Source organism: Dendrobates tinctorius, unplaced genomic scaffold (assembly GCF_039654945.1).
Source record: "Dendrobates tinctorius isolate UK_male_01 unplaced genomic scaffold, ASM3965494v1 ptg000170l, whole genome shotgun sequence".
Lineage (NCBI taxonomy): Eukaryota > Metazoa > Chordata > Amphibia > Anura > Dendrobatidae > Dendrobates > Dendrobates tinctorius.
Window position 1 is genome coordinate 2,093,544 of NW_027361837.1, and position 12,042 is coordinate 2,105,585.

The 12,042-nt window shown below is 48.0% G+C and overlaps 1 protein-coding gene across 2 annotated transcripts in view; it reads left to right on the forward strand.

Moving 5' to 3' along the window:
- Positions 1-12,042, forward strand: part of LOC141053741 (dipeptidase 2-like) — a 682,167-nt gene that overhangs the window by 50,730 nt on the left and 619,395 nt on the right. Inside the window, exon 1 of one of the 2 annotated variants that reach the window (XM_073550796.1) lies at positions 7,292-8,106. The exons of the other annotated variant lie outside the window; for it this stretch is intronic. Coding sequence (XP_073406897.1) covers positions 8,027-8,106 — 80 coding nt within the window. The 5' untranslated portion in view covers positions 7,292-8,026. Of the gene's footprint in view, positions 1-7,291; positions 8,107-12,042 lie in introns of those variants that run through there. 2 annotated transcript variants of the gene reach the window in all.

Consider the following 12,042-nt stretch of genomic DNA (forward strand, 5'->3'; position numbering starts at 1 on the left):
GCATAATAATAATAATAAATTTTATTTCTATAGCGCTGACATATTCCGCAGCACTTTACATTTCAGAGGGGACTTGTACAGACAATATACATTACAGCATAACAATAATCACATAGATCATAACAGATACCAAGAGGAATGAAGGCCCTGCTCGCAAGCTTACAATCTATGAGGAAAAAAGGGGAGACACGAAAGGTGGGTGGTAACAGTTGCCCTGATTGTATGGACCAGCCACAATGTTAAGTGTGTAACAGTACAGATGCAGAGGGCTAATGGATGCATAAAGCATGTGGGAACATGATGCGGGGAACCTGGTTATGGTAAAAAACTTTTGGCTGTGCCACACAGGGATAGATTAGGTTAATATGTTAAAGTGATAGGCAAGTCTGCATAAATGTGTTTTCAGGGCACGCTTAAAATTGTGGGGATTGGGGACTAATCGTATTGACCTGGGAAGTGCATTCCAAAGAATTGGCGCAGCACGTGTATAGTCTTGAAGACGGGAGTGGGAGGTTCTGATTATTGAGGATGTGCTAACCTCAGGTTATCAGCAGAACGGAGGGCGCGGGTAGGATGGTATACTGAAACAAGGGAGGAGATGTATATAAAAAGAGCAAGCGGGCACTATCACAACAGTAATAATTAGAGTCTATAGTCACTGGGGGATCTCTTGCACGACGAGTATGGAAACCAAAAAAAAAAAGAATCATGCAAAAAAATAGGATCACCACACAGTATCAATAGGTACAAACTATGAGCAAATTTTATTAATGACAAGCCAAAAAAACAGTTAAAGCCTGATTATTACCAAAAGCCAAACGGCTGAATGCCACAAGAAAGGGGTTAATAGTGAATACACAATGATGCCAAATGCATCCTGCATGCTGGGCTACAGAAGCTGAATACGTCACCCTATATGATAGTGATTGGGGGAACCAGTCAGTCGTCCCGTCATCTGAATAGAGGCGGTGCGGTCAGTGGTGATGTTAAGAGTCCATGAGAGAAACCCACGCGTATCGACACCTCTAAGTGTCTTTTTCAAGGTGAGCATCAAGGACTCTTAACATCACCACTGACCGCACCGCTCAGGGTTTAACTTTTCCACTGCATGCTCCATATATGGGGGCTACACTGGTTTATAATCTAAAATTGTTGGTTATATGCTAGCAGCATTGATTCAGGGTTATTTTTCTTTGTGCACTTTTAGCATTTGCGGTCTATTGATATATTAAAATCTATTATGTTATATTCTGTCATCTTTTGGAGAGTCCATTTATGATCTTTTGGATGTTTTAAATGTTTTTAAATGTGTGCTGTTTTTTTGGCTTGTCATTAATAAAATTTGCTCATAGTTTGTACCTACTGATACTGTGTGGTGATCCTATTTTTTTGCATAAGGGAGGAGATGTAGGGTGGTGCTGAGCCATGGAGGGCTTTGTGGGTGAGGGTAATAAGTTTGTTCTGGATTCTGGAGTGGATGGGTAGCCAGTGTAATGACTGGCACAAGGAAGAGGCATCGGTGTAACGATTGGCGAGGAATATGATCCTGGCAGCTGCATTCAAGACAGATTGGAGGGGGGAGAGTTTGGTAAGAGGGAGACCGATTAGAAGGGAGTTACAATAGTCGACACGAGAATGAACAAGAGAAACAGTAAGAGTTTTTGCAGAGTCAAAAGTAAGAAAAGGTCGAATTCTAGAAATGTTTTTGAGGTGCAGATAACAAGAGCGAGCCAGTGATCGGATGTGGGGGACAAAGGAAAGCTCAGAGTCAAGTATGACCTCAAGACAGCAGGCATGTTGCTGGGGAGTAATAGTAGAACCACACACGGAAATGGCAATGTCGGGTATAGGTACATTAGTAGCGGGAGGAAACACAAGGAGTTCAGTCTTTGACAGGTTCAGTTTCAGATGTAGTGAGGACATGATGTTAGACACAGCGTTTAGACAATTGCCGGTGTTTTCTAGAAAGGCTGGCGTGATGTCAGTAGAAGAAGCGTATAATTGGGTGTCGTCAGCATAGAGATGGTACTGGAAACTAAATCTACTGATTGTTTGAAAAATAGAGGCAGAATACAAAGAGAAGAGGAGGGGGCCTAGGACTGATCCTTGAGGAACCCCAACAGTAAGGGGAAGATGAGAGGAGGAGCCAGCAAAAGATACAGTAAAGGAGCTGTCAGAGAAATAGGAGGAGAACCAGGAGAGAATGGTGTCCTTGAGGCCGATGGAATGGAGCATAGTGAGGAGGAGCTGATGATCCACAGTGTCGAATGCTGCAGAGGGATCCAAGAGAATTAGCATGGAGTAATGACCATTTGATTTAGCTGTTAGTAGATCATTAGAGACTTTAGTGAGGGAAGTTTCAGTAGAATATAAAGAGCGGAAACCGGATTGGAGAGGGTCGAGAAGAGAGTTTTCTGAGAGATAGCGGATAAGACGGGAGTGGACCAGACGTTCCAGGAGTTTAGAGATGAAGGGAAAATTAGAAACAGGTCTATAGTTAGCGGCACAGTTTTGGTAGAGGGATTTTTTTTAAGTAGTGGATGTATGATGGCATGCTTAAATGAGGAGGGAAAGATACCAGAAGTGAGAGAGAGGTTAAATATTTTAGTTAGGTGAGGGGTGACAGCAGGGGAAAGGGTCTGGAGTAGATGTGACGGAAATGGGTCACTGGTGCAAGTGGTTGGGCGAGAAGATGCAAGGCGCTTGCTTACTTCTTCTGTGACTGGTTCAAAGTCAGAGAGTGAGCTAGAAGCAGTGGGGGAGGGAGGACAGTGCATGATATGAGGTGATTGGGAGATAATTTCCTGTCGGATCTGGTCAATTTTTGTCTTTGAAGTAATTGGCCAGATCGTCAGCTCGAAGCTCCGTGGTAGGGGCCTGCACTCTTGGGTTGAGTAGAGAATGAAAAGTGTCAAAGAGACGTTTAGGGTTATTGGACAGTGAGGTGATGAGGGTGTTGAAATAGGTTTGTTTTGAGAGGTGAAGGGCAGTGTTGTATGTTCGAAGCATAAACTTATAATGGATGAAATCTTCAGGTAGGTTGGATTTTCTCCACAGTCATTCGGCGCACCTGGAGCACCGCTGCAGGAAACGTGTTTGCAGGGTGTGCCAGGGTTGTCGCCGTCTGGGTTGTGGTGTTCTATGTATAGGAGGAGCAAATTCATCCAGGCACTTTGAAGTGTTTCATTGTAATGCTTCAATGCAGTATCAGGACATGAAAGGGAGGAGATAGGGGCCAATGAAGACTGCAAGTTCTTCATAATGGATCTGTGCAATTTAGCAAAGTGAAAAGAGCGTGAGTGCTATACATAGGAGAGGAAAGGAGTGAAGGGTCAATATGGACGGAGTGTAGAGAGTTAATACCAGGGCGGTGGATGTGTATAAATGCATATGTATGACGGGTATATGGGCACGGGACTATGGGATGGCGGATATGTATATGGGCACGGGACTATGGGATGGAGGATGTGTGATGGGTATATGGGCACTTGACTATGGGATGGAGGATATGTTTGACGGGTATATGGGCACGGGACTATGGGATGGCGGATATGTATATGGGCACGGGGCTATGGGATGGAGGATGTGTGATGGGTATATGGGCACTGGACTATGGGATGGAGGATATGTATGACGGGTATATGGGCACGGGACTATGAGATGGCGGATATGTATGATGGGTATATGGGCACGGGACTATGGGATGGAGGATATGTATGACGGGTATATGGGCACGGGACTATGAGATGGCGGATATGTATGATGGGTATATGGGCACGGGACTATGGGATGGAGGATATGTATGATGGGTATATGGGCATGGGACTATGGGATGGAGAATATGTATGATGGGTATATGGGCATGGGACTATGGGATGGAGGATGTGTGATGGGTATATGGGCACTCGACTATGGGATGGAGGATATGTATGATGGGTATATGGGCATGGGACTATGGGATGGAGAATATGTATGATGGGTATATGGGCATGGGACTATGGGATGGAGGATGTGTGATTGGTATATGGGTACGGGACTATGAGATGGCGAATATGTATGATGGGTATATGGGCACTCGACTATGGGATGGCGGATATGTATGACGGGTATATGGGCACGGGACTATGGGATGGCGGATATGTATATGGGCACGGGACTATGGGATGGAGGATGTGTGATGGGTATATGGGCACTTGACTATGGGATGGAGGATATGTTTGACGGGTATATGGGCACGGGACTATGGGATGGCGGATATGTATATGGGCACGGGGCTATGGGATGGAGGATGTGTGATGGGTATATGGGCACTGGACTATGGGATGGAGGATATGTATGACGGGTATATGGGCACGGGACTATGAGATGGCAGATATGTATGATGGGTATATGGGCACTGGACTATGGGATGGAGGATATGTATGACGGGTATATGGGCACGGGACTATGAGATGGCGGATATGTATGATGGGTATATGGGCACGGGACTATGGGATGGAGGATATGTATGATGGGTATATGGGCATGGGACTATGGGATGGAGAATATGTATGATGGGTATATGGGCATGGGACTATGGGATGGAGGATGTGTGATGGGTATATGGGCACTCGACTATGGGATGGAGGATATGTATGATGGGTATATGGGCATGGGACTATGGGATGGAGAATATGTATGATGGGTATATGGGCATGGGACTATGGGATGGAGGATGTGTGATGGGTATATGGGCACGGGACTATGAGATGGCGAATATGTATGATGGTATATGGGCACTGGACTATGGGATGGCGGGTATGTGGGCACGGGACTATGGGATGGCGGATATGTATATGGGCACGGGACTATGGGATGGAGGATATGTGATGGCTATATGGGCACTGGACTATGGGATGGAGGATATGTTTGATGGGTATATGGGCATGGGACTATGGGATGGCGGATATGTATATGGGCACGGGACTATGGGATGGAGGATATGTATGACGGGTATATGGGCACGGGACTATGGGATGGAGAATATGTATGATGGGTATATGGGCATGGGACTATGGGATGGAGGATGTGTGATGGGTATATGGGCACTCGACTATGGGATGGAGGATATGTATGATGGGTATATGGGCAAGGGCCTATGGGATCGTGGATATGTATGATGGGTATATGGGCACGGGACTATGGGATGGAGGATAATTATAATTTGCTATAACTAACCACAGTTAGTTACTATGCCCGGGCAGCGCCGGGCTCTTCAGCTAGTCTAATATATAAAGCTCAAAGTGTGTAAGTATGTGTGTATGTATGTATGTCCAGGATACGCATCCGCACCGTCGCAGCTACAGCCACAAAATTTGGCACAGGCGCACGTCTGGACCCCGAGAGAGTCCTAAGCTATGTTGTGAGGCAAAATTTTAACCCCGCGCGTTCCAATTCACCAAATAATTTTTCCCCTATCTACATACTGGGGGGAAAAAGTGTGTGCGCGTCAAGCCCCGCCCCTCATTATGATGTCATAATGCCCCTATTTGCATACTGGGGAAACAGTCTGTGCGTATCAAGCCACGCTCCTCATGATGTCACAATGGTTGCCATGGCGACGCTGATGTCATCATAGGTTGCAAGCCCCGCCGCCGCTCATTATGATGTCATAATGGTTGACTATGGGATGGAGGATGTGTTATGGGTATATGGGCACTGGACTATGAGATGGAGGATATGTATGATGGGTATATGGGCACGGGCCTATGGGATGGTGGATATGTATGACGGGTATATGGGCACGGGACTATGGGATGGAGGATATGTATGACGGGTATATGGACACGGGACTATGGGATGGAGGATGTGTGATGGGTATACTGGCACGGGACTATGGGATGGAGGATATGAATGATGGGTATGTGGGCATGGGACTATGAGATGAAGGATGTGTGATGGGTATATGGGCACTCGACTATGGGATGGCGGATATGTATGATGGGTATATGGGCACGGGACTATGGGATGGAGGATGTGTGATGGGTATATGGGCACTCGACTATGGGATCGAGGATATGTATGATGGGTATTTGGACACGGGCCTATGGGATGGAGGATGTGTGATGGGTATGTGGGCACGGGCCTATGGGATGGAGGATATGTATGATGGGTATATGGGCACGGGCCTATGGGATGGTGGATATGTATAATGGGTATATGGGCACAGGCCTATGGGATGGTGGATATGTATGATGGGTATATCGGCAAGGGACTATGGGATGGAGTATAATTATAATTTGTTATAACTAACCACAGTTAGTTACTATGCCCGGGCAGCGCCGGGCTCTACAGCCACAAAATTTGGCAGTCACACGTCTGGACCCCGAGAGCATCGTAAGCTATGTTGTGAGGCGAAATTTTAACCCCGCGCGTTCCAATTCACCAAACAATTTTGCCCCTATCTACATACTGGGGAAAAAGTGTGTGCGCGTCAAGCCCTGACCCTCATTATGATGTCATAATGCCCCTATTTGCATACTGGGGAAAAAGTGTGTGCGTGTCAAGCCCCTCCCCTCATTATGATGTCACAATGGTTGCCATGGCGACGCTGATGTCATCATAGGTTGCAAGCCCCGCCACTCATTATGATGTCATAATGGTTGACTATGGAATGGAGGATGTGTGATGGGTTTATGGGCACTGGACTATGGGATGGAGGATGTGTGATGGGTATATGGGCATGGGACTATGGGATGGAGGATATGTATATGGGCATGGGACTATGGGATGGCGGATATGTATATGGGCACGGGACTATGGGATGGAGGATGTGTGATGGGTATATGGGCACTGGACTATGGGATGGAGGATATGGGCACTGGACTATGGGATGGAGGATATGTATGATGGGCATATGGGCACGGGACTATGGGATGGCGGATATGTATATGGGCACGGGACTATGGGATGGAGGATGTGTGATGGGTATATGGGCACTGGACTATGGGATGAAGGATGTGTGATGTGTATTTCGGCACTCGACTATGGGATGGCGGATATGTATGATGGGTATATGGGCATGGGACTATGGGATGGAGAATATGTATGATGGGTATATGGGCATGGGACTATGGGATGAAGGATGTGTGATGGGTATATGGGCATGGGACTATGGGATGGAGGACGTGTGATGGGTATATGGGCACTCGACTATGGGATGGAGGATATGTATGATGGGTATATGGGCATGGGACTATGGGATGGCGGATATGTATGATGGGTATATCGGCACGGGATTATGGGATGGAGGATGTGTGATGGGTATATGGGCATGGGACTATGGGATGGAGGATAATTATAATTTGCTTTAACTAACCACAGTTAGTTACTATGCCCCGGCAGCGCCGGGCTCTTCAGCTAGCCCACTATAAAAATCATTCCGGTAGTACACATTTCACTAAGTTTTATTGGATAAAACTTAACATCCTTGGCATGGCCTTGGGCTCAGCTCATCATTCCACCCCTTAATTACAATTCTCCGCTCCTCCCCTTATGTTAATTTCAGCACCCTAAATTGAATTTCCAAGCTTGCACACACTGACACTGCAGCAGCCGAGAGCATACATAGTGTCAGTGCATTTGTGCTTTAATCCCTATCTCCTGTATACAGCAGACACTTGAAGCACATAGGATCATCATCACCCAGTAACAAGTGGCTGATGCTGACAGATGAAAGTGTAACAACTGCGACCAGGGGAGGGTAGTCAGAGCCGGGTTCTTAAAGGCACAATATAGGAATAGAGTCCACTGATCCAACTGTTAGCGAGCACTCCTCTGGTCTCTTGCACATACACATTTGGGACCAACGCAATCTTCCTCACGACGTACCTTGTTCTTGCTCCAGCAAAACAGAGGCAGAAGAGGCAACCATTGTCCAATGGGGACAACAACTTGTTTAATGTAACAGGATATAAAGAATAAAGCGACAAAAATACATCACTGGAGTCCTGATCTCTCCCTGACGCTGGCTACATCCGTACCCTCAATGGCTGTGTGGCGCCCCTGCGGGTCCAGTCACCACAGAGCTACTGCATCTCGTCCAGAGGTGTGGTATCTCACGACCAGGTAAGATGGGGGCACCTCACCACACTCTTTACACTGCACTCAACACACACACACACTAGCTAGTCAGGGCACCTGGGCGTACCCTACAGGAGGATGGCCTCATCCCAGACTGGCTAGGAAAGGGTGTGGGGAGCTAGTGGGGAAGGTAGGTAATGGGGAGCAGCTTAGAAAGTGGAGTGATGTAGAGTAGCCAATGGGAACAGCGAGTGGGTGGAGCTTAGAGAAAGAGTGGGAGATTTGAAGACAGTTGAGAGAGTTCCCTCATGGGAAGAGCAGGTGAAAGGATGCGCTTGGAGCAGCTCCTGTCAGGAGGTGCTGCCAGATAGATTGGCTGGGAGGAGAGGCTCCTGGGAGGAAAGAAAGGAATTTCTAGAGACCCACGCTGATTGCTATCAGGTGGGAGAAGAAATCAGGTCGCAGAAGGGTCTCAGCCCCTAGCCTAGCAAAGTAAACAACGAACTTAACGAGCAAGCTGACAGTTGTGGTTGCTGTATGGGCCACAGCGAATCCCACAGTTATCTTCCCAGAAAGGCAGCCATATAGGATCAAGGAACCGCCTGAGTGACGAATTCTGACAGGATCCGCGGCAGCTAGCCTGGGACACTGACTATGAAGGTGTTGGAAAGGGAGAAAGGAGAGGAAACCAGTACAGTGAGATGGCCTAGGAACTAACATACTGAAAGGGAGTGTTGGAGGGGTGTACTCTTCTACCTGGAAGTTTACTAGACCCCTGAACTGGAGGACTCAGCACTGAAGCGGGCATTTGTATTGCAGACAGACTGTGAGTAAAGCCCATTGAACTACATGCGAATGGGTCCTCCAATTTATTCCTGCGCCACTCCTCCCCTCCACACCACAATCCTACCAACAACTTCATCTATTCTGCCCTGGGACTACAGCCTTACCTGTAGAAGGCTACAACATCATAGCTGCGCCCAACATCCATCCCAGAGAGGCAACACTGCAGCTCTAGTCACCTCTGACCAGAATACCACAGGTAGCGTCACGTATTTAACCAACCATAAACTTTATTCCCATCTCCTTAAATACAACGCAATTAATTGCCTTTGACCACCTGGGGCAACGGACCGGGTCCCAGCCGCCATGACACCGTCCTCCATTGAAGTCGACGGGCCTGGCTCCGAGTACCCCGCGGCCTCCCGGGGTGCATCATATTTGGCGTCACGAACAGGATAAACGAAGCCCGGTATCACTGGGTCCTGTGTGCCGAAGATTTTGATGGATTTGAGCGATAAAAATGACTAAAATGTGTAAAAGAAAGGATTTATTGAACTGTGACATGAACTCTGAAAATGGCCGCCAGAGAGGTGAAGAGGGGCATGTCATTACAGGTGACACTCAAGCAAGAGCGCGAAAAACCGTTAAATTCCCCTGCCTGTATGATTATGTGACTGCGTCATAGCCAATGCCCCAAGGGGAGGAGGAGATTGCCCTGCTGAATGGCAGCCTGCGGCTGAGGCAGGAGGCCCTGCAAGAGCTGAAACAGCAGCGCACCCGGGAGGGGCCTACAGAAGATGAATCCTCAGCTGTGGTACCTGCGCCATTGGTACCTGTCACCGCTGCACCAGCCCCATCCCTGGCAGCCTCTGCGAACCGCGCGGCCTCTGCCAGCGGTTGCTGCTGCCTCCACCCTGACACCGCTGCCGGCCGCTGCCTGACAGGAGTTGTTATCCATGGGACCGGGAGCCAACATGGATGCGGAGGCTGTGCTCCTGCCTGAACCTGACGTGGCTGCGCAGGTCCCGCCAATGGCTCCACCAGGTACTATCCCTACACCTGCTTCACCACCGCTGTCACCTGCCATGGTTGCTGACCAGGCAGCTGGGAAGACTGCTGCTGCTACCAGCCTCCACCTGTCACCTGCACCGGACCCTGATGATTAGGAGAAAGAAGGTATGGCTGTGGCCCCTGCTCTTGGAGCAGCTACACCCCAGGCTGCTATTGCCGCCACCACAGCAAGCACCAAACCAGCCTCACCAGGAGGGGCTCAACATGTCAGGCCGCCTATAAGTGGCCATCCAGATCACTTACCCTGGAAGCAGAAGGGTTATAAGGCTTCCATCACTCCAGGGGGTGATTACAATTGAAAAGTTCTCTTAAAATACTGAACAGTTACCCAGGAGGGTATAAGCACCGTTGTGCCTTGTTGATTTAGCCTGTTTACAGTTTTGCCCAGTTGGGCATCAGTGCAGTTGCACTCAGAAACTGAGAGATCTCGAACTGGAAGTGGTCTCAAGCTTTTTGTTAATAGTTGCGCCTCTTAAGGTGCTTCTTCTTGGTTTTTCTACAACCCTTGATAAACGAACTACCTCAGACCTGAACAAAAACCCACGGATGTGGCCAAGAACTGGGTCTGGAAGTGGAAGACTGTCAATGTCCTGCAGCCCACCCAGGGCCACCGTTGGAGGTTTAGAGCGGGTCCTCCACCAGCAAAAGGACACTTCAAGTTCCCCCAGCTGGAATTACCAAGAATTCAGTTGAATTTATGATAAAATGTTGCTAGTATTCATAAATTGATCGTAAATATATATTGATAGTATTTTAATATTAATAGTATTTATTAAAGATAAAATTAGAAATATCTTAGTATAGAATAAAAATGTGAAGTTTTTAAATAAAAAACTGGTACCAGGTGGCGAACCATAGCTAGCGGTTGTCACCAGTTAGCGCTTAAGCGTTAAGAGTAGTATAAATAAAGTTATTTAGGTAACATTTAAAGAAAAAGTGCCTCTCCCTGGAGAAGTTTAATGATAGAATATAAATTGTTAACTGCTGGCAGAATTGTTTAAAAAAATCTGAATTGTTGTTTGTTCTTCTGTAACATCTTTTGCTTTACTTTCAGCCCGCGGATGTGCTGGGTTTAGCAGGGGGAATGTGGTGCCCCTGCGGGTCTAGTCGCCACAGAGGTACTGCATCTCATCCAGAGGTGTGGTATCTCACGACCAGGTAATATGGGGGCACCTCACCACACTCTTTACACTGCACTCAACACACACACTAGCTAGTCAGGGCACCTGGGCGTACCCTACGGGGGGATGGCCTCATCCCAGACTGGCTAGGAAAGGGTGTGGGGAGCTAGGGGAAGGTAGGTAATGGGAAGGAGCTTAGAAAGTGGCGTGATGTAGAGTAGTCAATGGGAACAGCGAGTGGGCGGAGCTTAGAGAAAGAGTGGGAGATTTGAAGACAGTTGAGTTCCCTCAGGGGAAGAGCAGGTGAAAGGATGCACTTGGAGCAGCTCCTGTCAGGAGGAGCTGCCGGATAGATTGGCTGGGAGGAGAAGCTCCCGGGAGGAAAGAAAGGAATTTCTAGAGACCCACGCTGATTGCTATCAGGTGGGAGAAGAAATAAGGTCGCAGAAGGGTCTCAGCCCCTAGCCTAGCGAAGTAAACAACGAACTTAACTAGCAAGCTGACAGTTGTGGTTGCTGTATGGGCCACAGCGAATCCCACAGATATCTTCCCAGAAAAGCAGCCACAAAGGATCAAGGAACCGCCTGAGTGACAAATTCTGACAGGATACGCGGCAGCTAGCCTGGGACACTGACTGTGAAGGTGCTGGAAAGGGAGAAAGGAGAGGAAACCAGTACAGTGAGACGGCCTAGGAAGGAACATACTGAAAGGGAGTGTTGGAGGGGTGTACTCTTCTACCTGGAAGTTTACTAGACCCCTGAACTGGAGGACTCAGCACTGAAGCGGGCATTTGTATTGCAGACAGACTGTGAGTAAAGCCCATTGAACTACATGCGAATGGGTCCTCCAATTTATTCCTGCGCCACTCCTCCCCTCCACACCACAATCCTACCAACAACTTCATCTATTCTGCCCTGGGACTACAGCCCTACCTGTGGAGGCCTACAACATCCTAGCTGCGCCCAACATCCATCCCAGAGAAGCAACACTGCAGCTCTAGTCACCT